The sequence below is a fragment of the Nipponia nippon genome, unplaced genomic scaffold (assembly GCF_047370975.1).
Source record: "Nipponia nippon isolate SJK-2023a ecotype South Korea unplaced genomic scaffold, ASM4737097v1 scaffold_5, whole genome shotgun sequence".
NCBI classification, from domain to species: domain Eukaryota; kingdom Metazoa; phylum Chordata; class Aves; order Pelecaniformes; family Threskiornithidae; genus Nipponia; species Nipponia nippon.
This window is the reverse complement of record NW_028262369.1, coordinates 26,298,751-26,326,599: the sequence shown is the minus strand read 5'-3', so window position 1 is coordinate 26,326,599 and position 27,849 is coordinate 26,298,751. Positions and strand designations below refer to the sequence as shown.

General features: G+C 58.7%; 1 protein-coding gene across 5 annotated transcripts in view; it reads right to left on the bottom strand.

The window, feature by feature from the left end:
- Positions 1–14,626, bottom strand: part of SSBP3 (single stranded DNA binding protein 3) — a 54,230-nt gene extending 39,604 nt beyond the window's left edge. The window contains exons 1-4 of one of the 5 annotated variants that reach the window (XM_087730306.1): positions 14,237–14,626; positions 14,005–14,077; positions 13,761–13,822; positions 12,957–13,041 (exon numbers count right to left, since the gene is read on the bottom strand). In XM_087730306.1, coding sequence (XP_087586432.1) covers positions 12,957–13,041; positions 13,761–13,822; positions 14,005–14,077; positions 14,237–14,292 — 276 coding nt within the window. In that variant the 5' untranslated portion in view covers positions 14,293–14,626. Of the gene's footprint in view, positions 1–3,150; positions 3,414–12,956; positions 13,042–13,760; positions 13,823–14,004; positions 14,078–14,236 lie in introns of those variants that run through there. The other 4 variants (XM_087730304.1, XM_087730303.1, XM_087730302.1 and 1 more) reach the window with 4 other exon arrangements.
- Positions 14,627–27,849: the final 13,223 nt, after the last annotated feature.

Here is a 27,849-nt window from a genome sequence, read left to right as displayed (position 1 = left end):
GCAGTTTTGTGCCGATGGGCACTGCTGGGGGTGATAAATGCCTGTCTGAATCCCATGTGGGACTGCGCAAGCAGAAGAGTTTGAGTGCCCATCCAACAGCACCGGGAGATTTGGTGAGGTCAAATATTTGGCAGGGAGGTTTTCTGATGCAGTTTAATTTAGACAGCCTCATCGCTGGCAAGGAGTGGCAGGCACTCACCGATGCTTCGCACGGGGCAGTCACGACAGCAAGGGAAAAGGGAATGTGCTGGGAAATGCCAACTTGAGGATATTTCCGAGAAAGAAAAAAAAAACAAAAAAGGAAGAACAAGCCCGTGACTGCAGCACTGAAATGCCCAGGTCTTGGCCCATCCATACGAGGGCATGTGCTGGTTGTGCTCACCTGGCCTCATGAGATCAGAGCAGCCTAAAGCAGCTGGAATAACACTACCGCGCTCCTCCCAAACCCACCCTCCTTCCCCAAAAATGCTTGCTGGACCCCTGCATCTCATCTCCATCACCTTTACAACTGCTGCAGAGCCACATTCCCCTCTTTGGGCCCCAACAGTTTGTCGCTCGAGCCCCAGCTCCTCATGTGTCACCTCGACAGAGCAGCACGGACCCCAAAATTTGGGTTTTGGAAGTGCCAACAAGAGCATCTCCAGCTCCCGGGGTTATTTCACCAGGCCACCACGGCGAATCCTTCAGAAGGAGGGAAGGCAAGACAGGAAACCATCTTTGCAACCCCCGAAGTTGAATAATTAGCAGCTGGGCTGCGGGAAGCCCTCTCCCCAACACGGGCGCCAGCTCCCAGGACTCACCAGCACCCAGGGAGGGGACTGGGGAGAGGACTGTGCCACCGGCCCCCCCGGGCTTTGCCGAGGAATGCCGGGGGCGGTGGCGGGGGGAGCAGCCGCGGCGGCGGCGCTGGGAAGGGAACCAGCTGGAGAGCCGCAGCCTCATGAAATAATGAAATGCCAAACCAACCCCTGCATCTTCCACAGTCTCTCAGGTCACCTACCAGATTAGGAGGCCTGTTGCTAAGGCAACCATATCTTGCAAGTGCTAGCTGAACTTCCCCATCGTTTTTAACCCTTTAAGGAGCAAAAAAAAAAAAAAAAAAAAAAAGAAATATATAAAAAAAATAAAACAAAAGGATAATGTCGATGATGCAACCCACGGGAGACCGGCGGAGGAAAGGGGGGGCAGCTGGGAAAGGGAAATAAAAGAAAAGGCGCCCCAGCAGCCGCCTCCCGCACGATGCACGCCGCGCTGGCTCCCTTCCAGGCGGCTAATAAAATTATTCGGCATCCGCACACGCACGCGAGACCCAGCAAACTTTCGATGTGCCTGGCACGGCAGCGGGGGGTGAAAAAAAGCAACAAAAAGTCAGGTTGCGCATATGAAATGGGGGCAAACAATGCAAAAATGGAACTTTTTCTTTTTTTTTTTAAATACAAGCCCTCATGGCCTTGCAGACGCTGGGCAAGCCCTGCCACCACGGCAAGCAGCCGGCAGGCCGGCGCCGTGCAGGAGGGGACAGATGGCCGGCGCTGTGCCCGGCAGCAACGCCGGGATGGAGGCGATGGGCGCCTGTGGCCACCCCGCCAGTTTTGCTGCAACCAAGGGCCAGGAGCATCCACGACGGAGATGCACAGCTTGTGCTCTGCGATGATAAAATAAAATAAAAATACTCCCTCACCATGAAGGGACCATGGTCCCCTCCTCTGGGAGAATAAAAGCCCATTTTGAATGCACACAAGCAGGGAGCCCCAAATATTGCAGCTTGCTGGGATAACAGAGAGGCCTGCAAGCAATAAGAAAAAAAAAAGGAGCAAGGCGATGCACAGGCAGCACAAGGGAAAAAAAAAAGGAGGGAGGGGAGAAAGAGGCATGGAAACGAGGAGAAAATGTGGAGCGGCATAAATCAGGCACGCGGGGGGAGCGGAGCCGGGGAGGCACGGCAGCACGTGCTGCGTTCCAAGCGCGCAGGCAGCACACGCAGCCGGCTCCTGCCCGGCAGGGTCAGCACCGGGAAGCAAACCAGCCTCGTGCCCCAGGGAAAGGGGCTTCCACCCCTCCAGGTGCTAATTTGGCATGGGGTATTGGCTCTGCCACCCAACACACCATCCTTGTTCCCTCCATCAAAATCTCTTTGGGAAAGAAAAAGCCTCCGCTCGCGCTGGTGCAAAAGACGCTTGATAGCAAAAATTTAGGAGATCCCCCTTTTTGCATCCCCCTTCCCACCGTCGGGTCAGGGTGGGAACAGCAACTGTGACAATTCCTGCTGGATTCCCCTCAAATGAGGGCAGCAAGACAGGAACTTGCTCCCAAGGCCACCTTCTGCCCACCAGACTGCTCCAAAATCATCATAAAGAGAGGTGCAAGGGTCCATGCAAACCCAGGCTCCGCTTTGCTCTGGGGCCGCAGTGACATGGGCTCGTGGCTGGGCCACCACGGCTGGGCCACCATGCCAAGGGGCTGCCAGCATTGCTGCCTGCTCCGGTCCTGCCCTCCAACCTCACTCCCGCACCAGCACCCCTGCACCTTGCCAACTGGCTGGCGGGAGAAATTTAATTAGCCGTGTCTGTCAACCCCAAACATCTGTAACCAGCAAAATTTACAACCAGAAATAAAGAGGAGTGACCTTCGCAGTGTTGAAAGACAGTTGGGTTCTTGTATTACAGTGGCGGGGACAGGCAAAATTCATTATCTCTAATAGCCGTCCTTATAACCAGATTAAACACAAAGACAGCAATTCCATATTCCCTGACCCACCACCATCCCCATCCCGAGCGGAGGGGAGATCCCCCCTGCCACAGCGCCACTCACACAAACCCCATCGCTGCAAATTCAGCTGATGTTTATGCATGCGACAATCTCCATCCCTCCTCCCCGGGGAAGACAATACCCCAGTTCATCCCACCCCACCAGCCTGGGGACACCCAGCTGGTGTCACATCCCTCCTGGTCCTTCTCTGGGCAGCACTGGGCAGATGCTCTGCTCCCCTGCGAGCATCCCTGGGGTACCAGCAGCGAGCTCTCCCCCACACCAGGGATGCTGCGGTGGTTTGCTCAGAGGATGCAAGGGAAAACCACCTTGTTTCCAGCACACAACCGAACAGAGCCCAACCCTCCAGAAATAATTATCATCATGTCCCAGCACACATACGTTCCCAAGCACGAGGGCTTTTGTCCTGAAGACGTAGTCAAGGCTTTCACCTCTGGCTGCGAGACACATGCGGTGCCAATCACTGGCCGGGGAGCGAGAGCCTGTTATTTTCATCAGAGGATGTTCTCCAGGGGGACCTTCAGCTGCCAGCTAGGAGAAACAAGCCACTGGAGAAAACTTGAGCCTCCTAATGGCTTTTTCTTCACCAGCCCCAGCCCTGGCAGCGGCGCGAGGGCAGCTCCTTCTCCAGAAGATGAGCACCAGCGAGGCCAGCTGGTTTCTCCCAGCAGCAACAAGTCAAACTGCTTGGAAAACACTTAAGGTGGAGAGGAAGCTTCAAATGGACCAGGCGGACGGTGCACCATGCTGGAGCAACGGTAAAAGTTAAAATTAATTAGCTGGCAGGATGACAAAGAAGCCATTGTGCAGCACGGTGGAGCAATCCAAGTACAAAGGCTTTATATAAGTCATGTTGAAAACTCCTTGATGACTGCAGGTAAGGACAGACAAGCTGTCAGGATGTGCCACAACACCCTGAAGGGCTCCGGGACAAGCAAGTAAATATCTTTTTAATGATGAAACAAGCCCTGGGAGCTCCAGCCCGGACCTCCTCTCCAGAGGACACTGGCAAAGGTGTGAAGCGCTGCAATGTCCAGGATAAAAGAAAACCAGCTGGTTTGTTTTTTTCCATGGAAAATAGCCCTCGAGCTGGCCTGAGGATGCCCATGTGCAACATGGACCAGCATTTGCTGCCTTGTGAGCTCCCACCCCCATCCCCAGCCATACCCCACCAAGCACACCGCTGCCAAAAGCCCCCTGATGAGACGAAGCATTCTGAGATGTGGCTGCCCCTGCCTCAAACCCTCAACAGAGTCTTACAAAACCAGACCTACCTCCTGCTTCACACCTTCCAGAGAAAGACCCCAACAGCCAACTGGTCTCCATCATAAACAGGCAGACCCAGGTTCTGCTCCTCGGGGAGGAGCGTGCCCCCTCCCAGAGCCACTGGGGATGCAGGAGGGGGGCAAGGGGGCTGAAGTTGCAATGGAGAGTCACCCCAACACCGCTACCAGCTGCAACACTCCCCCCCGCTTCACCTCCCTGTAGGCAGATGGGCGGTGGCGCGGGGGGAGGCCGGGTGTGACTTACACCCCACCAGCTGCATGGCTCTCCCGCAGAAAGGAGCCAAGGGGGAGGGAAGCACCTCTCCTCCTCCTCGCTGCAAGCATGGCTTCCAGGCAGGGGGATGTGGGGTCTCAAAAGCAGCCCCAGTGCCCCACAGGCTGCCCTTATCCCAATGAGGCTCCCCCCAAAAAAGGGGACAAGCACCCAGCGAGGGCAGGGCAGAGTAGGAGGGCAAAGAGGATGCTCTGCCAGGCTTTGGCAGGGGAGCGGAGCCAAGCGCGATGCTGTAGCCTTATCTGCCCACCCCAAACCAGGGCGCGCTGTGAGGAAGCGCCCTGCCCCCTTCCTAAGCGTGCACCGCCTTTTTTTCACTTTAAAAAAGCCAAAACAACAAACCAAGCTCCCAGCTCCTCCCCAGCCCAGAGGCTGAGCTGCAAGGAACAGCTCCAGGCAGGCAGCAGCATCCTGCCTGCTCAGGGAGGGCAGAGCCAGGCACCGCTAGCTGCCCATGGGGGTGATGCAGGGGCTTTTCCCCCTTACAGTTGCCAGAAATTAATAAATAAGCAAAGCCAAGGCCTGGGACACCCTCGCAGCAAGCATGTTTTGGGAGGAAAGGGGATGCCAGCCGGCCACTCGCCTTGGCAGGCACCCATCAGTGCTGGACCAGGCGCCCAGGGCGAGATGGCAGCCACACAGGTGGGAGCTGGGGCAGAAACAGGATGCAGGAGAAAACCCACGTCAGGTAGGAGTGACTGGCTCTGGTCTGGTGTGCCCGCTGGGAACGCCATGGGATGTCGGTGCCCCAGCTATGCTGGGCAAGTCACGCTCAGCAGCGAGTCAGAACTGCTGCAGTGCATCCTCTGCTTCGGTTTGTAGCCAAAAAAATCCCAATTATAGGTGCGAGCTCAGCCCTGTGAGGTTGTAAGAAACCAGCCTAAATCCAGGGAAAATGGGAGGGAAAACCCCCCGCCCCAGACCCTGTTTGAGGCAGGCAGGAGGGGCAGCAAGAGCTCATTTTCACTACAGAAAGCTGCCGCACCTCGGGGGGAGAGGCGCCAGATCAAATGTTCAAGGGTTGATGCAGAAACATTAAGAAAAAAAAAATTAAAAAGAAAATGTTAGCTTAAGACACAGCTAGAGGTCTTCCTTTGGACTTTATCTTGAGGCGGCAGGCTGCAGCAGTGCTGCCTTGCACATGGATGGACAGACAGATCCCGCAGCCTCCAATCCAGCCGGGGAACACAGAGGTGGAAATCACCTTGCTAAAAGCCAAGGGTCGTGGTGGTGATGGCCATGAAGGAGGAAGGATAAGGCAGGCAGGAGAGCGCTTGGTGGCCAGCTGTGAAGCACTGCCACCCCAGCCAAGCACCAAATATATAGGCACGTGCACCTATGTCTATCTATATCCATATGTGTTTCTTAATGCTGCATATTGCATAGATATAATTACATACACACACATATATTTTGCTTAATTCTGATATTAATGGCCTCCAGCACACAGCATTGAACTCAGGCAGGAGAGTGTGCATTTCCCCTCTTCTCCGAAAAAATGTATGATACAAACCTGAGACAAAAGAAAAGCTGGCCTTACTACAGGAGGAGCTGTGCCCCACCCATGCCCAAACCTTACCCAAAGGCCCCCAGGTGCCCTTCTCACCCCGGCCAGGCACAAGGAATGGCAGTCACCATCGTGGGATGCGGGGATGGAAGCAGGAGGTGGCGGCGGGGGGGCAGCTGGGTCCCACCACACGTGGGAAGTGGCACCCACAAGCAGCCGCCCCGTATTTTGGAAATCCCCGTGACTGCACAGCTGTAGCTTTGAACTCAGCTCCTGGCACTTGTGGCCATCAGCAGGAGTTTTGAGAGAGAAAAAAAAAAAAAAAAAACAAAAAACACAACACCAAAGCGAGGCGGAGGCGAGGTATTTGTTTACTTGCAAAGAGCCGTTTTCGCTCCCCACCAGCCCGGAGGAAAGTGCCGCTTCCGCCCCGTCGAGCTCCCCAGCCCTGGGGGGGGTCTTCCCCTGGGGCTCTGCAGGGTCAGGACTCGGAGGGAGAAGCTGCCGGGAAATAAGGGGGGGATGTGCTTGTGGTCAGGGCTGAGCAGAAGCCTCAGCGGGAGTTTCATAACCTGACCCGCAAGCGGGTTGTTGGCGAGGTGGCTGGCATGATGCTCACGGGGATACGGCCTGCTCCGTGTGGTCCTTGCGGGCAGAGCGGGGCAGACCCCCGGCACCAGCCGGGCTGGGATGCACTGGGGCGGGCACGAGCTGCTCCAGGAGCTGCACCTCTCCCTCTGCCATCCCCTCTGTTTATATGGATCTCAAGAAAAAACAGGCCTAAATGCCACTGCAGCAGCTCCCCCAGCTCCTCTCTAGAGCACCCCTGTCAGCGAGGGTTTCGCACAGCCAAGTGCCATTCAGGTGGTGCCAGCTCTGCCGCGGGAGCAGGCACAGTGAAAGAGGAGAAAGAGCTGGAGCCCCCTGCCCGTTCCCCGGGACCAGCTCCGGCAGCTGTTTCCAATAGATCCAGGAACGGCTTTACAAGAGAAAAATAGGGAACAAAAGGTAGGAGAAAATCCAAGTTTCCAAGGTAAGGAAGGAAATGATCAGGAGAACAGGAAAGCCTCACTCGTACCCAATACACGGCGTCCTGACCTAACGAACCTCCCCGCTGCCCGCCCCAGCAGGACGGGGAGCCCCCCCACGCCTCACCGCCGGCCGGCCGCCCCGGCACGGCACAGCACGGCAGCTCGCGGCCCTTCGCCCTCTTTGTTCCTCCGAAGAGACCCCGGAAAGCAGAGGAGGGCAGGGCTGCGAGCTTTGTGCTCGCCTGGAGCCGAGCATCTGCTGGGGGCGGCTGCTCCCCCCACAGCCCACCGTGCCGGCGGCGGGTCCCCTCGCCGGCCTCACCGCACTCGCCCACGTGGCCACGGCTCCACTGGGGCAAACAATGGGATGGCGCGGGCTGCCGCGTCGCCACGCAAGGCCTTCCTCCTCCTCCTCCCCCCGCCGCGGGCTTCGCCTGCCACAGGGAGCTGGCCCCTCTTGAGCACCGGGGGGATTAAAAAAAAATAAATACAAAACCCAAAAAAGACTCAAATCTCCCTCATTGCTGCACATCGGTTCATGCAAGGTGATGGCACACTGCCCCACACACACCGAGACAGGCGACGGGGATGGCAGAGTGGGACCTCCCCAGGTAGCACTCAGACACCCACCCCAGCACCCAGGGGTGCAGGGGGTCCCTGCCCTTGCACAAACCCCCACCCACCCTCCCATCGTCAGCCAGGATTGAAGAAATCCACCCTCTCCTCCTACCCCACCCCTGGATTTTCAGGAGAAACCCCTCCCAGATTGGAGACAGAGAAACTTTGCATCTTCACACCATTTGTTGACATAAAATACATCCCCTGCCTTACTTTTACAGAGGCACTCGGGGTGGGGTGGAGGGGGGGAACGTCTGTTTCCATTTGAAACTGTCAAAATTAGCATTCAGTAATTAAAAATCACACCCTTTCTCTTAATAACCTAACCAGCATGATACAATCAGGTTGTGCCAACTCTTTAATCTAATTGACTAATTACAGATTTTAATTTAGTCAGTTACTGAACAACTGTTGACAATTTGTTTTCATTAGGGACAGAACAGGATAAATATTTAGGCTCCCCAGTCAAAGACTAAGACATAAGCTCTGGGCTCTGACCTCCAGTTTCATGCCGGCAGCTTCTCTATCAGCATCATCCATGGATAGGTGCTGCTCCGAAACGCCCCCGTCCCGCCACCGGGCAGTGGGAAGTGTGGCAGTGGAGGTCGCTCCACTTTGCCAATATTGTTTAAAATATAAAATTAAACTAATCCAGCTTTACATGGCACTCCAGTAAAAGCAGGGTTTAAGGGACACTCAGGCTTGCAGGCAGGATGGGCACACCAGTACCCTAAACTGGGAGGGAAGCGTGCTGCCGGGAGAGGGAATTTCTGTATTTATTCTATTTTTTTTTTTTTTTTTTTAAGTGATGTGGAGTTTTGCAGCTGCTCCTGGCAACCTGCCACTCCCAAAGGAAACTCCTCTCTCCGGTTACCTACCGGGGAACCCTGTCCCTGCAGAGCGGAGCTGGATGGAGCCCAGATGGAGCGCAGTCCTGCACAGGACAGGACGGAGCTGCACGTGCCGCCGGCCGAGCCCCATGCCCAGGGCTCCGGCGATGACTGTGGGACTCCCAGGGACCACGCAAAGCTGTTCCGAACCCCTGCCCTGTGTTGCGCCAAATCCGCCCCAAAAACGCCTGCTCTCCTATGCAATAAATTTCTAACAGGCTGGCTGCAAAGGGCACGTTGCAGAGGCACTCACAGACCTCCACCACCATCATGCACACTGGTCCCACGCCCACCCCATGTAGCCGTGGGTGCCTGGAGCAAGTGTCTTGCAGCCTTTGCTGGTCCTGGAGCAAGACAGCTCGGCACAAGAGAGGCGAAAGTCACACCAAACCCCTCATGCATGCAGAGCATCTCCTCCCAGGAGGGGTCCCACGTGCCCATCTCGCCTGCCGAGGTGCCATACCATGAGGTGGCCCCATGGACCCCGGGGAGCAGAAGATGCTGTGCCCCCCTGCAGCCTGGGCCACCCAGGCAGCAATGCCGGGACAGGGTGCCTGTCCTGCAGCCAGCTGGGGCACGACGGGCAGATCCAGCAGAAAAGGACAATTTCCCACACCTCACCTCCAAAGCGTGGCTGGGAGGGTGCTTACAGCAGGGAAATGGCTGGGTTTGGAGTTCACACTCCAGTGCCTGGGTGACACCCCCAGTCTGTACTGCCAACGGGCCAAACCCTTCCAGCCCTTTGGGTTTCACCACGTTCCCCACTGAGCAAAGTCTTGCACGCTAACACCAGCGAGCCTAGATGCTACGTCCATCCATCTCCAGGGGCTTCAGAAACCCCCTCACCGAGATCTCGATCCAAGGGGAACTGTTTCAGATGGTGAAGAAAAAGGAGGAGCCCTGATTGTCCCCAACCAGGATGAGAGGATATGAGCCCCAAGCACCCCACCTTTTCCCAGACCAACCGCCACCTTTCCAGCAGCAACCACCCCTGCTGCAGCAGAGCATCCTTCCAGACCAAAGTTAGAAAGAACTGCAGTAGATTCCCAAAGTTTAAAAAGAAAAGAAAAAAAAAAAAAATCAATGCTTTGCTCTAATGGCAAGCTGAAGCCACTACTCCCTAGACCTTGCATGGCAAAGAACACATCATTTCAAATGCTCCCAAGCGTGGGTCCTTCTTAGGGGGGAGAAGAGGAGGGGAAGGATGAAGTCAAAATCTCCAGCAGCCAAAGGCTACCCTGATTTTTCTCTCCTGCACACTGATGCTCTGAGCTGGCCGTGCAGGCAGAGCAATACCACAAAAAGTATGTAGCAACAGTCAACTAGATTTAAGTTCATTTTCTGTAGCTCGAGGCCAAAATCGACTGAAGTGGTTCTGGTGATCAAGTTTTCTGCAATTCCCCTTTCTATGTATTAGCTCTTTGACAGAAATTCACTGCGGTATTTAAACTGGCAGTCATCACCGCTAACTCAAATTGTATTGGCTTTCACGGCGTTGAAATGCTCAACTGCGACCAGCCATCGGCCAATTCCCAGATAACACGGTGGCTGAAATCCCCTGTCATGCTGAGCGATCCCGTTGCAAGCTTGCCGGCTCTGGGAGCGCACCGTAACACCGGCACGCTCACCACGGGGCTTTGCCTGGTGGAGGAGCCCAAATCGACAGCTACGGGTTGAGTTTTAGGAGTTGATGGATGCACATGGTGCTTTTAACTTGGAGAAACTCCTTTGACACTGGTGGCAAAAGCTGACTAATAACCCTCTGACCAGCACAGCTCGTTAGCTGCGTTAGCAGTCAGACTGGCAGCCATGCCTTTCCTCCCACCTGTACCTGGTGAATCCCCGCTCCCATCACCCCTATCCCAACAAGCACCTTTCTACCAAGTCCCAGCAGCCTTTTGCCCCAGCTTAGGAAAAAAAACCCTGGGGGAAAGATAAAAAGTAATATTCCTCAGCTGTGGCAAGAGCCCACGGCTTTCAAGAGTACTCTCCGAAAATGAGGGGTGGGATTTCTCCTTTTTTTCCCCTCACTAAAAAGAGTTCAATATTAAAAACTGGAGGGAAAAACTGGCGATTTGTCCTGCTGCTCCTAATAGTTTTCATACGGTTACACTGCGAAATGAAGTGGAAATGACGCAGCATGCAAATCCCACCATTAGCACCCCGCTAACGAGGCGCGCCGCCACTCCCCCTCCCAAAGACACGTCTCCCGGGCAAGCACCCCTCCGGCGCTGGCTACAGGAGGGCGGCATGCCAAACCCCGGCTGGCCTGGCGCTGCTGCGCTTGCTCCCGGCGCATCCCCGTTTTGTCCATAGAGCGGCACAGTAAATACATTGTCTTTGGGCAAAGGAACACCATATTTTGGGCAAACACCAAGCTGGCCACACAGAGGTTACCCATCATCGGCCAAGTGTAAATATGATGCTCTACCAATCTGGGCCAAGGCTTGTATGAGAATATTTTTAACCACAACCACCATATGAAGTGATTCATGACTCACTGGTCCAGCCCCGTTCGGGGCTCGTACCCCGTTTTAGCTGCCATGCATCAGCTGATGGGTGGTGGGGTTTGGTGCTTGATAAAAACCTGCACTTCGGCTCCAGTGCCCATCGGCGAGGCTGGCCGCCACGCTCACCAGCACCATGCCCCAGCCCAGAGGCTGGCGAGAAACAAGGCACTATTCACACTCCCCCAGTTATCATTCAGTTCTTTGGTCAATATTTAAGTTTTGGCCGGGTAGGTCCCTCGCCCTGCAAAGTACACGTTGTGCCGGGAAAACACCGCTCCTCAGAGAGGGAGCACGCCGTGAGCATCTGCCACCAACCACGCTGGGGAGGAGAAGCCCAACCCCCGTTTTGAGGCCAAAACATGCCCAGGGAAACCAAACCAGTGCCACCAAGCCAAGGCATGGGGGAGTGAAAAACCTTCTTACGAGTCTTCACGGTAAAACCCAAAAGGTAAAGCACTTGGGGCTGTTACAAAACTGCATTACACCGAGAATTAAAAACAATCAGGATTGCGTCTATCTACTGTAAGCTTAAAGCAACATGTATTAAAGAAGTTTATGCGAATCATCTAATACACTCAGGCCTATTGTTAGAATTATTATAAAGCTAAAAAAAAGATTAATTTCTCTAAATGCACTAAATCCTCAGACATGATAAAGAGACTGCTGTAAACAGAGCATTACCACGTCTTGGTTGCTAATGTCATCTTCACCTGCGGCTTTGCCGCCTGAAGATCTACCTTCGCCTTGCTCCTGATGAGCCTGCTGTCCCAACCAGGCTCCAAAAAACCCAGAATTTGGCCCAAAATGCCCAGGAAGCGAGCGCCTGCCCACACCGAGCTGAGCACTGGTGAATGTGCTGCCAGTTGTCAGCTCTGACCCTTGGTTCAGGAGTTCACCATCTTAATCCAACCCAATTAAAACAAGCGATACAGAGAGCGGCCGCAGGAAGGGACAGGCAGACGGACAAACCCACACCTAGCAAACACTCAGACCCGCTTCCCCCATGCCCCAGCGGGACAGGCATCTTTCCACCCCAGGCAGAGAGAGGCAGCTCAGCAGCCAGCCGAGGCTCTCCAGCAGCCCGGCGCTGCCCGCGCCCCAGGGCGACCGCTGCGTCCAGCACCAGCACGCAGGAGCGCCGCCGAGGTCCCTGAGACGCTCGCCCAGCGCTGCTTGCTGGCAAACCCTCATGCATCCCAACCCAGGCATGTCGAGGCAACGAGAAACTCAGGAAGGGAGAAAAAATGGTTTCCATACCATAGGCTCCCCAGAGCAGACAAAACCAGCTCCTGCTACAGGGTTTAAACTCACTTGACTGGGGTCCAAGCCCGCAGCCAGGTGATTAATCCTTTGATGCAAATTCCTTCCGACGCTGCGGATGCAGGCGACGCGCGCGGGACAGGAGCGGGCAGCCCACCCATTGCCCACCGGAGCAGACATGCTGTGCACCCTCGCCAAGAGGTGTCTTTTTGGGAGGCACCTCAGCCCCGGCATCCCACCCCAGGAGCATCATCCCTGGGTCACACCAACACCTCTGCAGAGAACAACCCAAAACACCAACAGACGAGATGCACACTGTCAACCAAAGGGGGTCTGCAACACCACCTTCAACAAGCAAACACCTTTGCCGTGCTGGTTTCAAGGGAGGACTCAGAGAACCAAGGAAGCCCCCAGCCTTACCAAAGGCAGGGAGATATTCACTAGAGCACTCAACAGCATTTTGGGGAATCCCCCCTGCCTCCCTGCCGCAATCCAACCCCTGCCCACCCTTCGAGATGTCCTCAGCATGAAATATCTCACCATCGATCCTCTAGTAAACGTTTGCTGTCCATTGCTATGCAAAACTGCTTAATTCTACCAGCAGCCTGAATACCTTTAAGTGCTTAAGATAAGTATCTGAGCTCATTTGCATAATTGCAACATTATGAAATACTGTTCAGTCAAATCAGAACATTGTTGGTTAAAAAAAAACACACTTTTGCCAGTCGGTTATGCTGGCTCTCGGCGTGCCGGAGAAGCCGGAGCTCCCCAACGCTGTAATTACCGCGAGGATTAGAAACTTGTTACTCACGTAGTCATGAAAGGCTTTCGCTTCACTCGAATGTTCACAAGTGTCTCGCCTTTCGGGAGCTGCGCAGTAAAGGTCCCAAAACACGCTGCGTGGCGGAGAAAGTCAAGAGAGGAGGCAGTTACTCATCAGGGCTCGCGCAGCGAGACGGGGGGTCACCGGAGGTGAGCAGCTTCCCACCCCCTTGGGCCCAGGGTCGGGGAGGGGGCCTCAGCCGGATCCGGCTGCGCGTCCGAGCTCGACGCCGCTCGGACCTCTGGAAGTGCCTGACCTGGCGCCGCTGCCCCCCGGATGGGTGACGCCGGGTGTTTCAGGAGGCAAAAGCAGCCTCTGAGGGGTAACAACCACGGCACTTCAGGGACCCCTCCAGCCCTCGCAGCAGCGCTGCCAGCTCGCCCTGCCTTCCCCCGGGCGCCCCAGCGGCCCCGCCACAACCCGGTCTCTCCGGCCGCCGCCGGCGGCTTCCCGGCCCCGCTGCCGCCGAGGCCTGCCCGCCGCCTGCGAGCCCGCCGCCGCTGCCCGCCCGCTCTCGCGGGGCCGGGGGTGGCTCCGCCGCCGCGCCGCGCCTCGGCGCCCTGCGGGGAGCGGGAGCGCGGAGCCGGGGCGCCCCGGGGCTCGGCGAGCCCACGGCGCGCCGCTGCTGACTCACGCCGCCGCCGGGGCTTTACCCCCGTGGGGCCGCGCTCCGCCGGTGCAAACCCTCCCCCCGGGGCTGCCGGGCAGCCTGGCCGCTCCCACCCGTGACGGGACACGGTGGGGTGCTCCCCCCGGCCCGGACGGTCCGTGCCCCCCGCCCCCGGCACTTACCACCACCAGGAGTGCAGGAAGCCGGGGGGCTCGCCCAGCGTGATGTTCTTCTCCCACCGGATCTGCGGGCGAGAGGAAGGCGGGGGGGGTGGGGAGTGGGTGGGAAGGGGGGGGGGTGGTCACGAGTGGGCGTGGGCCCCCACGCGCGGCGACCCCCCGGCGCCGCCGCCGCCCCGCGCAAGATGGAGGGCGGGCGTGCGTGCGGCGGCGGCGCACAAAGGGCGCGGGGGGCGGCGGGGCTCACCTCGGACAGGAAGGTCTGCGCCGACTTCTGGGCGCCGACGTGCAGCAGGTACTCGTAGACGTACAGCGCCAGCCTGCAACAGCCGAGCGGCGGGTCGGCGGCGGCGGCGGCGGCAGCGGGGGGGGGAGAGGAGGAGGAGGAGCAGCCCCCCCCCGCCCCGCACAAAGCCGCCCCGCCGCCGCCGCCGCCGCCGCCGCCCCGCTCCCCCCGCTCCTCCCGCCGCCGCGCTTACTTCTCCCGCGCCTGTCCGTCCGAGGGCACCGCCGAGCCCTTCCCTTTGGCGAACATGGTCCGCGCCGAGGAGGGGGGGCGGCCGTCGCCGCCGCCGGGAGCCGCTCTGCCCGCCGCCGAAGGAGCGCCGGGGGCTGTCAGAGCGCCGGCCGCCGCCGCGCCCCCATCGCCCCGCCGCCGCTCGCTGCGCCCGCCGCGCCGCTGGCCGCGCACCCGAACGTGGCCGCGCCGGGCACCGCCCCCCCCCCGCCGACGGGCGCTCGCCCCCGCCAATCACCGGCGAGCGAGGGCGGGGCCGACCCGCGCCACGCCCCCCTCCGGAGGCGGCGGGCGGCCTCCCGCGGCGGGGAAGGAGGGAGGGCGAGCGGCGACGCGCGGTCCTAGCGCTCCCCCGGCTCAGCCGGCGGGTGGCGCAGCTCCCCCTGCGGGGCTCCGCGCCATGGCCCTTTAAGGCGCCGGGCCGCGGCGCGCAGCGCCCGCTGATTGGTCGGCGCCGCGGAGACCTCGGAAGGGGGGGGCCTTGAAACCGCCCGCCGGGCGGCGAAGGGGAGGAGGGGGGATCGCGTCCGTGCGCCCGGGCGGGCGCTGCCTCTGGCCGCGGCGCCGGGCGGGACCCGCCGGGGCCGGCCCGGCCCCCGCCTCCGGCCCGGCCCCGGCGGGTCCCGCCCGGCGCCGCGCACCCCAACCCCGCGCTGCGGGCGGTTACCTCAGGGCCAGGCGTCCTGGCTGTGAGGAGCCCTGAGGGGAGCCTGGGGCCGGCCTCCCCCCCCCGGCTGCCAACTTCGTCGCCTGTAGTCACGGGGCGAGGCTTGCGGTGGGGCCTCGCTGCCTGTTTTTGCTTCGCTGCCCTTAAAAACAAGGGGGGAAAGCCACCCCCTTGGGGCGGGGGAGGGCGGGGGGTCTGAGCCCCGCCGCCACGCTGGGGTCCCTCGGAGGGGCCGTGGGGAAGCCGCTGTGGCTGTCACGGCGGGGTTCGCTGCCCCAGAGCACCCCTGCTTCAGGAGCCTGGGTTCTGCACCCCTTGCCCCACCAGCAGCCGTCCCGACGGGGAACGCAGCAGCCCGGGAGCCCGACTAACCCAGCGCTCCCAGCTTCTGGTGGCAGTTTCCACGGGAACAGATGTTGGAACAGCACAAAAATAAGGGCTTCAAAGAGCTCTTCCCCCCCTGCCCTGGCCTCACCTCTACCTCCAAAATGACTCGCTGAACAAAAAACAGCCGAGATGGAGGCTGCGTGCTGGGTAGGGGTCATGCGATTAGTTACCCATCGTTAAAGTCGGGAGGTTGCGCGCATCGAGCCTCCCGCTGCAGGACGCCCGAAGAGCTTGGGGAGCCTGAGCAGGGCAGTGGGCGCCCGGCAGCCCTGCTGCGAGGTCCGGGAGGCTTGGGGCGGCGGCGTGGGGAGCTGCGGGACGTCGGAGCAACTCCTGCGGCGGCGGGGAGTGCTGCTGCGCCCCGTGGGAATGTTCACGGCCATTGGGGCCTGCCTGAGCAGGGCCAAACTCGCTTTAAAGCAAGGTTTAAAACAAACGGGGGGGGGGGGGGGGAATATCTCCTTGCGATGCGGTAGGTCGAAAAGGATCAAAACTTGAAGGCGTCCAAGGTCCTCTCTTTGGAAAGAGAAAACCTGGCGCTTTGCACAAGTTTTGCTTTGCAGGGTGGGGGCCAGGGTGACGGCGGAGACGACAAGACAGGCTTTAGGGTCTGGCTCCACGCACGCCTCTGCGGCAGAGACCGGAGGGCCAGGCCAGGCAAATCCCAGACTTTGTGTCTCCCGAGCCTTCACATCCTTCTGCTCCTCTGCTGCTCCGAAGAGCTCTGAAATAACCAGGAGCCTCCCCTGGGACTGAGGCTATGGGATAAATTTGACCCTCCGGCAGCACGTGAGGCATTTGCTAAATATCCCCGGTTAAAAATAATACCCGCATATTCTGTACCTTATGCTTGGAGGTGGAAAGCATTAATGCCACCAGCGTGATCGGTGCCATACCCTCGACAGCAAAAGGGCCTCTTCATGCCCAGAATATCACCCTGCCCCGCTCCTGTTCATCAGGAGTTTGTTTTCTTTTAACTCGCTGACTTTCTGGGATAGGTGAGTAGCCAAAACCCAGCCACCTCCTTCCCCCAGCCTCTGGGGTTGTTTGGGACATGAAGCAAGCCCAGGGAAATGCAATGGGAGCCAGGCTCTCTGCCTCCTTAGGTGCCTTCAGCGGTCTGATTGCAGGTCTCCGGCCGGGAGGGGAGGACATCTCTGAGATGCTCAGAGGAGAGAGCAGCCTGGGGAGGGTCGGGAAGCTGCCTCAGCTCTCCCTCCTCTCCTCCGGACCAGCTCTGGTTCTCGGCTGTTGCTAGGGGAGATGGAGAAGAGCAGTTGATGGAAAGCTTCCCGTAAGGGGCACCAAAAGAAAAGTATCAATATTACCATCCCAGGGTGGCAGAGCCTGGCCTGCCAGCCGCCAAACGCTGGCACAGCGAGGGCAGAAACTCCCGGCCCGTGTGAATTCACCAGGTACCAGCCCTGCCTTCGCATCTTCCGCGACCTGGTGATTAGAGCAAATTATAAGCCGGTGCTTTGGACCAACTTAGCTAAAGATCAGAAGGGAGAGTAATTTCATATCATCACCACCGCAGAATGCAATTAAATGGCTCTGCGAAGTTTTAACGCAAGTTATGACAAGAAATTTAGGAAAAAAAATAAATCCCCACACCCAAAGCCAGCAGCTCTGTCTAGCCGAGTCACAGGAGGACGTACCAAGGCTACCGAGCGCTCCCAAGGTTTGGAGGGCGACCTGTGGGCTGCCTGACTTGGCCGGGCTTTTTCTTCATTGGGAGTTTTTCTTGGGTTGCAGCAATTAAGGCACCAGAATTCATTAAAACCCCGAAACCAAGAGCCCAGCTGGGTGTTTTAAGCACCCTGCTGTGGATTTCTCCCAGCCATCGGGGTGCCTCCCTTGCCGGGGCCGCATCGCACAGCACGCCGCCGTCGGGTACCCAACAGACCCTGCTCTGCCGAGCCTGAGGGCAGGAGAAGATGCCGGGTGCTGCGGGGCAAAGGCAGCGTCCCCCCAGGCACGGCGGGGGGAAGGCACGAATGCACCGGGCGCTGCCGGCGGCTCGGCCGGGGCTGCTGTGGGATCCCCGTGGGCAGGCTCCCGTGGGCAGGGATGCACAGCAGGAAGGACAGGTTTGGGAGGGAGTAGCTGTGGGAAGAGTGGCCTCTCCACGTTGCATATTAACGCTCTGCGTGCTTTAATTGCGGTGGGACCTATCGCGTGGAGCCATTAGCATGCAATGCGGAGGAACACGTATTTTTGGGATGCCTGCCTAGCTCGCAGACTCTCAGCCACGGGGAGGTGGTGGGCCGTGGGATGCAGGGAGAGGTGTCTCGTCCCCGCCCAGGGACGCCGCTGGAGTCGCAGCTCCTTCCTCGAGCCCCTGAATCATCCCCGCTGCCATCTGCTGCACCCTCGCTCTTCCCCGCAGATGTCCTTCTTCCTTCCCCAGAAGGAGATGAGAACCGAGGACGAGGTGCCAAACGCGACTTCAAACAGCATCTAATAAAACATGGGATTAATTTCTTCTGACTGGTGTTCAATGGCTCTGATTAAGCAGAGCAGGATTTAATTAGCTGTTTTGGGCTGCCTCAAAACCCGTGCCAAAGGTGGGGGAATCTCAGTGGCTGGGTCCCCCCAGGCCCCGACCACAAGCTGATGGAGGCCAGCAGGAGCTTCCCCCCATGGAGCAGAGCCCGCTGCCTGCCCTGCCAGGCTGGCAGCTCCTTCGGGATCCTCCGACCGCCTGTTACCTCCCGGGACGCCTGCCCTTGGCTGTGCTTAATCCCAGTGACACCCACGAGGCAGGCACGGGGGGACGGGGAGGAGCAGGACGGGGGTGATGGGGACACAGACAGGTCAGTGGGCCTGCCAAGGCGACACTTTTGTCTTCCCAAACTGTGTCTCATCCTCTAAACCCCGGGCCTCTCGGCATAAACCAAACTCGCCCTGCCACCGAGTCCTTGAATTTAAAGTAAGCCTGTTCTCTCCCTGATTTACTACCAGTTGCTGGCTCCTCTCCTCTCCCTCCGCCTGTCTCCTTTAACCCATTTCATTATCTATGCTAGCTTAGGCTTGTCTACGTGGGAACATCACGGTGAAGTTATTGCAAAATAGATGGGCTGTGAATGTAAAGCGCAGCAGCTATTCCCCAGCAGCTCCCTGCGTGGCGGCTCGGATTCCTTACCCGCAATACCTGCATTAACCTCGGCTGCAGGCAGGCACTGCAAAGTGCTGAGCAGGAGCACCCTTGTGGGACGCAGCTCCCAGGCTTTCTCCGGCTACAGGGAAGGCTGGGATGCAGCGCTGCATTCCCAGAGCTGGGACTCTTGGGATTTTAACTCTGCGGGTCCCTCTCCTTGCACAGGAGACAGAGGCAGAAGGCTCAAAGGGAGAAAGCACCAAAGATAACAGCCGGGGAGCAGGATTTCCCCATCTGAGGAGCAGGACTTCCCCGTCTGAGGAGCATGGACAACTTGTGAGCCCCAAACTTGCGCTCTGGGGTGCGGTTGGACTCCCGAAGAATGGGGCGGGCTGCGCAAAGGCAAAACCCAAAATGTCAGACCCTCGTCACCCCATAGCCCTGACAAAGTGTCACCTCTACCCACTGCCTGCCGGTGCCAGCCTCTCCAGGCAGGTCAGGTCCCTCCTGGTCTCCACCTGCCTTGCCACTAGCCTACATCTCCCGGCAAAGGATGTTTTGCAATTAATTATCCCCTCCCCAAGCAAACCGGCACGCAGGAGCTGCAGTCCTGCCCTGCACGGTGGCACGGTGATAACACCCAGCCTGGCTCCTACCGGTGACGGTGGCATTGCCGTGCTGTGCTGTCTGTGTCTGACCCTGCTCGTCCCCTGCGGCTGGGCTCTGGTGGCAGCTACGTGGGGCCAAGCAGGGCACCGGCGTGGGGCGAGGATGCTGCAGGGGTTACATATAAGTGCTGCTTGCAGCTCTCTGATGGTAGTGGTATAGCAGAGACCTTCCTGGGGGGTCCCAGCAGAGCTGTGTGTGCCTGCAGCCCCTACAGACAATGGGATGGTGTCTGTCTTGAGGTTTCCCTCTCTACGGGCTATCCATCATCCCACAGGGATGGCCTCCAAGCTGTGCTACGCCTGGTGTCAGCCATTCTCAAGCGAAGGGTTGCAGCCTTGCCGGGGTAGCAGCAGTTCTCCACTGCCTCAGGAGCCAGGCAGAAACCCCATTGCACTGACTAAGTATTTGCAGTTTAACGGTGGTGGTTTCCTTAACCCCCTGCCCTCGGCAAGGAGGGGTTTAGGTGGGGAGCGGGTGCCCAGCCGGCATTACAGGATCTGAATCCGGCTCTGCTGGGTCTGGTCTTGAGCCTCCTTGCTCTGACGGGGCAGTGCCTTTGGGTCCTATCACTCCCGTTTCTTCTCCAGGCTGAGTCCCTTATCAGTCACCTCTTCCATCTGCCTCCGCCTGATATGCGCCGCCGGCAGTGCCCTGAGCCAGCCGCCCCTGCCGGCACCCTGCAACGGGCAGGAGCGTCTCTTCGGCTCCACTTTCCCGGGATGCTTAGCGCCAGAGGGTGACCTTGGGTTTTGGAGCAGACGTCCCCCCTGCTGCCACCGGCCCCATGGGTGCTCCCACGCCAGGGTGGGCGGGTGCTGGGTGCATGCGTGGAGTTGTAAATCTGCTGCGAGCACGGTGGCAGCATGTGTATTTATTTTAGCAGCCTGATTTTAGGCAAAAAGCTGCTGCAGGGTGAGCTGTGGTCCAACTGGCTCTGCTGCCTGCAAGGGTTTCCTCTGCCGCTTCTGGGAGCTTTTTGGGAGAAAGGGGGACCTCAGGAGCTGGAGGAGAGGCTTCCCAGGCAGCAGCCTGCCAATGGAGCCAGCATCCTCTGGGACATTTGCCTCTGCAGCACCCTCCAAGGTTTCAAAACCAGCCCTTGCTGCTTGGAGGCCTTGCCCTGGCTCTGCTCACACACCCATCTATCTGTGCGTGACCATGATGCTTCCCCGCAGGCAGAGAGGGGACCTGGGGTGCTCGTCCATCCCGTTGGCTGCAGGATGCTGCACGCATTGGGCTCACTCCCAGGCCACGGACCATACGCCCTTCCCCGCTCCCACGCTGCGCTGAGCACCCCTTTTCCTAACTCAAAAAAAAAAGCCTTTTCATTGAGCCCATGTTTTCCTGGCTTCCACCTTCATTTGTCATATGGAAACGCTGTGACCGGGCTCTCCCCCTCCAACCTTCAGGCAGGGAGCTGCTTCCCCCTGCCTGCTTTCACCTTTACGTTTTAAGCGCAGTCTCTTCCTTCTCCCTCTGAGTGCTCATCGTTTGTGTCTAGCCTGCACGACTTGCTGACCCAGCACTCCTGCCCGCTTCTCCATCCGTTTTGCCTCCATGCGTAATGCGCCTCCATAATCTTTCCTGGGAAGGACGTGCCGCATCGGAGACCGTGGCCGCACAGGAGTCCTCATGCACCGGCCCGTGCTCCGCTCAGGGCCCCATGCTCACCTCCTGCACCTGGGTTTTCTTCGCCATCCACCCCGGTACTTGGCCCAGACACGTCCAGGCATGTGGGAAACTCCAAAATATCTAATTAAGGGGCTGCCTGCAGGAGAGCGATGCTCCTCTACGATGCCCCCCGCTGTGCCGGCTGGCTCGCTGGCCCCGGGGACCTTTGCACTAAACCAGGCTCAGTGCTCAGGCTGTCGACAGCCTCCTCGCATCCTTGCCCTGGCTGCTGCCAGATGAGTGGGGAGGAGGCAGGGGCTTGCAACTGCCTGCAACAGCCCGGAGGGGAACAACAGCCCAGATGTGAACAACAGCCCAGATGTGAATAGCCCAGATGTGTACAACAGCCCAGACGTGAACTATAGCCCAGCTCTGCTCATGCCACAAGCCAAGGGATGCTTTGTGCCAGGGCCACTACTGCAATGCCTCCCTCCACCCCAAAATCTCTTGTCCCGCCGTGAGTGCTGCCTGTGCCCAGGGCGCAGCCTCCGGGGCTTTGCCATGCCCACAGTGTGCCCCGGCCACCGCCGCCGTCCCACCCGGAGAGAAACACAAGAGCCATCGCACGAGACCCAGGCAAAGCCTCTCCTGTTTTGATCAGCGGAGGCGTGGGCTGCTAACTGCAGGGCCTCGTTAGCTTAATGAATGAATTTCGAAGCTGGGCTTTCGGATGAGTTTTGGGCATACAGCAAACTCTTTGGCAGTGCCACGTTAGGACATGGTCTCGGTGTCTCTGAAAAGTCTCATCTTCTGGTTTCTGAGCGAAATAATAACCAAAGCAGGAGATTCTCATAAAGGAAATCAGCAAAGACAACTACTTTTATATGTGCGCTTAAGTATTTAGGTCAGTATTTTTAGAATAAATAGCCGTGGGTTGGTTCCTATCTTTTCACTTTCATTTTTCACACTTCAGCTTCATTTTCCCGAATCTGGTTGTACTGAAGCAGCAATTGGGTTTTTCAAGCTCACACCTACCAGCGTGCTGACCTCGCTGGCTCCCGTTTCTCCACCGGCTCCTCTGGCCTTTTATTCTCCCTTGAGCTATTAGCACAATTACGAGCTGAACCCAGCCCCTCTGCCTTAAAGATTTCCCTGAGAGCGGGCGAGGGAAGGGAGGGAAGGGCTGCAGGGGGTCCGCTCTGCAAGGGGGTGGGGAGCTTTGCTGGTCTGAACTGGGAAGGGGGTGCACGTGGTGCATGGCCGTGGCCCACGATGGATGCGTGTGGCTCCGTGCAAGGCTCGAATCCTGCACCCAACGCCACCCAGTCCCTTTTTGCACCAGGGAGAGCCCCGGCCGCGAGCTGGGCGTTGCACCCTGCAGCCTGCTATTAAAAGCAAACCATCTAGAAGAGTCCTTCGGAGTGAAAGCAGCTTTTAAAGGAAACATTGGCAGTCTCGTTTGGCTGCAACAGTGCCTGCTTTGCTAACGGCCTCCAAAATTAGAAGAGGCTCAGAAACTTAGGATGGATGTTACTGCAGCAGAGCGGGGAGGGGGGACGAGGGGGAGGCTCGAGCCTGCTCAGCCTCAGCTGTGCTTCCCCAGAAATTGGGATGCTGCTCCACAGCCCATAGATACAACCTTTTTTTTTGGGGGGGGGGGGGGGATAAGCTTGCTGTGGGAATACGGGCAGCAACGCCTGGCCGGTGTGGAAATCCCGGGCGCGCACGTGCGGCTGGAAAAAGCAGCGATCTCTGCTGTGCTAAACGCGCTCCGCGGGAGCGACGGAGATGTGCCAAAGCCTCTTCATGGCTTAGCTCCTAATAAACACGCTGCGGATGGGAAACAAGCCTTTGGCTTTCTCTGGTGTGGGTGAGCAGGGAGCTCGCCCCGGCAATGCTCCATCCCCACAAGTTGGGGGGACCGGGGGGTGCGGGGCACGTCCCTGCAGGTCCCTGGGGCTGCAGCTGGGCTCCTGCCCATGCTGCATCGCCTGTGGGGGAGTTTATCCCAAAATAAAGCCCTCCTCCTCCCCAGCTCAACGGCTGCTTCACCTCCGAGAGTTATTCACAGATAAACTCCATAAATTTGGGGGACAGCCATTTTATCACTCCTGGCAGTTCTGTGCATTGCCTGCCACAAGGTGAAGCCAAGGGAGCTGGGAAGGGATGGAAAACCGGCTCCCTGGAGAGCCGGAGCATCGGAGCGCCCAGCCAGGACAGGCTCCGCTCTGGGGCAGCCGGGGCCACTGCATGGCCGTATCCTGCCCCGGCTCTTGCTGCCCGCCTGGGGTTTCCGAGGCTTTGTTAGATGCAGGGAGGCGCGAGAGCAGAAAACCTCCTCCTCTCTGCCTTGCTTCCATGGATGATTTATTTCGACATGCAACTCCAGCCTGTTTTGCTGCATCACTCCAGGCACTTTATTGCCTCTGGCCTGGGCTGGCGACATCCCCGCACCCAGCCCCGGCTGCCCAGGAGCAGAAAGGAGCCCTCAGCCCCTGCTGCTGGGTCTTGTGACGATACCAAAATGCTCCCAAGCTTGGGTGGTTAGTTGGCCTTTCCTGACCTTCTAGAGCAGCTCCCTTTCTCCCAGACCCTTCCCTGAACTGTCAGTCCATCGCTGCCCACCAGCTCCCACCCAGGGCCATTTAGGGTGCCCATGGCCGGGGAGGATGCCTGTGCTTGTCAATGCACTGGGACTATTCTGCTGGAACACCACCTGTAAAAATACAGACATTTAAAAAAAATCCATCCTTAATTTTGCCCTGCACTTACAAAGGTGCATGGGTCTATTCAATAGCTAATGTTAAGCTATAACAGCCCCGTGAGCTCCTGAGGTGATGTGGCCCTTACCTGCAGCCAGTGTGTGGGCAGCGTCTTGCTGCAGATGGGCACCGCTCCCATCCCGGCTGGGCACGGACCTGTGCGGGCTGCATTCCCGCACGGCACGCTGCACCCCCAGCCCGTCCCTGGGACCGGCCACTCACCAAGCACTGCTACCGCTGCCCGCAGCACTCTGGCGGCAGGAGCCTCCTCTGCTACAAGCAGGTTTGGATTTTGAATTTTAATTTTAACCAAACTATAGATTTCCAGGTTGCTGCCAGCCTGGTATTCCCTTTTCCCATGGGACAACCAAATTCCAGGGCGTGATGACTGCTGGTGATGCTGATGGGAAGGACGGGATAGGCTCCTGGCAGACTGGGGCACTACACGTTCCCCGTACCCTCCCTGAAAATAACTCCTCCATTTCACAGCCTTCCTGGAGTGCAAAGCAGCCATTGAGAGGGGACGGATTTGGGTTTGCTACTGAGGACCTACCATTTGGTGTCTAAAATTTCCCTGTCTTCTAATAAGGCTTTTTTTTTTCCCCAGACCAGCTAGCAGGAAGAAACCCCTCCTCGGCTGGGCGAGATTTCCACACCTCAGTGGCGGTGGCGAGCGCTCTGCATGGCTCGCATTCAAATGAACTCGGCGCGGGCAAGCAGGCAGCGGCGGTGGGTGCTGCCACCCACCTCCTCTCCCACCCCGGCCCCGGAGCCGCCGATATTTTTCGGAAGGAGTCATTCACCAGCCTTGGGGTTGGGGTTTCTGGGTCCCGCGGGAGCCGCGGTGTTCAGGTTTCCTGTTTACCCGCGCAGCTGCGCTGGCGGTTGGAGGGAGGCCGGCGCGCGTTAGCCGCGATGCCGAAACATCACCGGCGCCGTAACCGGCTCCTCGGCCGGCGTGGAGTTCAAGGCCTTCCCCAACGCCGGCTCCTCAGCTGCGGGCTTGCAAAAACCCAGCCAGTGAAAGGCTTTTTACGAAGGAAGACGGTAGCAGCAATCTGCTGGTGGATGCTGTATGCACATCATTAATTAAATAGCATAATTAATAACATTGCATTATTTATAAAGGGCCAGGGGATGTCCCTGGCGTAAGCAAGGGGCGAGTGCCACCCGAGCCCGGCGTGCGAGGGAAAGCAGAGGCGAAGCCCCGCACTGCCTGCACCCGAAGCCCCCACGGCCCCGGGCACGGTCACGCGTGGGAGCGCGCTCCCTCGGGGTACGCTGCGTTCCCCTTCCCCCCCCCGCGCTGGGCTGGCGCCGGGGGCTGCCGGCGCGGGCAGGGGGGCGGCCGGGGAGCGGGGCAGGCTGCTGGCAGGGCGGGCGGCGGGGCTGGCGGCCGGGCCGGGCCGGGCCCCCCCGGGGCCGCCCCCCCGCCGAGCAGCGCAACGGGGCGGGGCGGGGCGCGGAAGGGGCCTCTTGAAACCGCCGCGCGCTGATTGGCGGAGCGCTCGCTCCGCCCCGCCCCCTCCTCCTCTCTTCTCCCCCGCCCGTAGGGGCCCGGGGGAGCCGGGGGTGCCGGAGGGATCCGTCCCCCCGCGCCCGCCCCCGGTCCTGGCCCCAGCCCCGTCGGCGGGCGGGCCGCAGCCGCCGGAAGGCCGCGCCTGTGCGCCCGGGCGGGGCGGGGCGCTGCGCTGGGCCGGGGCGGCCGCGGGCACAGCGGGGGAGGGGGGCGCGGGGAGGGGAGGGAGCGGGGAGCGCAGCGCGGCCTGCGCGGCCGCTCGGAGCAACGGCGCCCCCTGGCGGCGCGCGGCGGCGCGGATGGCGCCGGTACCGCACGGACCCCCCGGGGTCCCGTGCCCGTGTGCCCACGGGTGTCCTGTGCCCCGCGGGTGTCCCTGTCCCCGTGCACCCCCGGGGTCCCGTGGCCGTGTGCCCACGGGTGTCCTGTGCCGACCAGCGTTCAAACAAACCATGCTTGCTCTGAGATTTAACATTTGAATTAAAACCAAAATAAACCCCACAGCGAGCCAGAGCCCAGCTTAGCCTGGTGGCACATGGCCTCCCTCCTCCTCTCCATTGCGGGGCAGGCAAGCTGGCCTTAGGAAATTAAGTAAATACCAATGGAGGAGTTGAAAAATAGGTTACCTTGTAATTGAATTTTTTTGCCTGCAGCTAAAGAAAAATTAGCCTTCCTGCCATCTTGTGCTGCCTGTGTGTTTGAGAACTTACCGGGGTGTGTAATAGCTGAAAGGGTGGCGTGACAGCTCCTTGGCCCAGCCTTTTCAACTGCCTTACTTCTGAGCTCTTGCTTTTTTTTTTTTTTCCTCTTTCCCTTGCCTTTAAACTCCAAGTGCTGCCAGGGAAATTTAGAGCTTTGACAGCTCGGAGGAGCCAAGAACAGGACTCCTGGCAGAGCGATGTGGCCCCGATCCTGTGCCAGGAGCTGGGGGAGAGCCCCTCTCTGAGGGAGACCCCCGGCTCGCCGGGTGCTGTCACCCCATCCCATCACCCAGTCCCATCGCCCCATCCTGCAGCAGGTGCTGCTGCAGCTGCTGTCCAGTAGCAGAGGCCATCAGGGTGGGAGGGTGGTTCAGGGCAGAGGACTCTGAGTGCCTGTCCCCGAGTGGCAGGGGGGGTCATCCTCCCCTGCTCAGGGGGACGTGGGACCCCTGTCCCGGGTGGGCAGTGTGGCCGCAGTGTGGCTGTCCTCCCTGACCTCCCAGCTCCTGATGCAGCAAGATGACACAAGGGTTTGATTTATTAAGCTGGTGCATTAGTATAATTTTTTCCCCTTTTCCATAAAGAGCCCTTTGCTTAGCGGTCCCTACTGTGCTGCGCTCCCTTCATTCCCATCAGCATTCAGGTTTTGGGGGGCATTTCCTGGGGAGAAGAGACCTGCAGCCCAACCTCAAGTACCACACCATCATCCTGCAAAGAGGGAGACGTGCTTGGCCCCCCCAGAGGCAGGGATGCCTCGAGCACCAGCCTCCTACCCCTGCTACCTCTGAAGGCGTGGGATCGCTTGCACAAACCCTCTGGGGGCTGTGCCTCCAGGTGCCGTGGGTGCTGAGCATGGGTGGCTGCATGGCTGGGGGCTTGTGGGTGGTGGGTGCATCCCATGGTGGGGAGCAGGGTCCCTGCTAGGGGTACATGGAGCAGCCTGGGGCACCCTGAAAGCATCTCCAAGCCCCCGGCATCGTGGTCCCCCCGGCAGCAAGTCCCAACTGCTTGGCTCGATCTCCACCAGCCCTGTCCCTGGTGCGGGTCTCACTTCTGGCCTCAGGGGGCTGCTGGGTTCAGCTGCGGCTGTGCAGGTACCCTTAATAGCCAAGAAAAACTATGTTTCAGCAAAGATCTGACTTACGCTGCAGACCCTTTCTTCCGCTGCCGAGCCCGTGAGCAATTTATCCTTCCGACTACTCCAAGAAGCAATGAAACCAATAGGTCACTTTTTTTTTTTCCTCTCAGCAGTAATTAATGGTTTAATTAACACTCACGACATCCAATTCCCACTGCTTTGCACGAGCAGCCTCCACTGCCGGGGCCTCACTGCAAACTCTCTGGTAACTGGGGGTGGAAAGGGTTAGCTGGGGAGCCAGCAGGAGCTGCCGGCTGGAGGCCGCCCATCTGGCCGTGATTTCATCCGAAGCTGGAAACTTCTCCTCCTCCCGAGCAGCAGTGGGGTTTCCAACACGTTTCACAGCCTGCTTTGCTTTTGCATGGGCTTGTTTATGGTGCAGCGGCTTTTACGGTTGAGGGAAGAAACTGGGCGCCATGAGCGCGCGCTACGCACAGCCCTCGTTATTTACTCTTAACAATTTTCCAGTATTTTAACACCAGTCCCCAAGAAATTTTAGCTGTCCCAAGGAGAATAGCTGCTTGTAACCGGTTGCTAATTACAAGTATGAATGTCAATTAATTCATTTAGCTAATTATCCACTCTCTGAGCATCACGCACCAAAGAACTGTAAAAGACGGACATATGGTGATGGATTGGAAGGAAGAAGCTGGCGCCCGCATGCGCTCGCCGGGCGGCCAGGGCCGGGCGCACGCTCGCTGGGTGTGCCGGCGCGCCGGGGTGAGGGGATGCAGGCAGCGTGAGCGCTGGGGAATACGGCCGCTGCAAGCCGTAATTACAGCATTATGCTAATTGGGCCTGGAAAGCATCAACCTTCTCCTTGCAACTTTTGTTTGGAGGCTTGAGCGCAGGTCAAGCATCTAAAGTGTTTCTAATCGTGCTGCTCCCTCCAACACAGAGTGGGGGAAGAATCATTTTCCCTGCATTGAGCAAAGCTCTTGATCATAATCCCTGGTTGCAGAAACAAACAGTCTTAAGGAGGGAGGAGAGATCCCTGACGAGCTTCCTGGCGAGGGGCCTC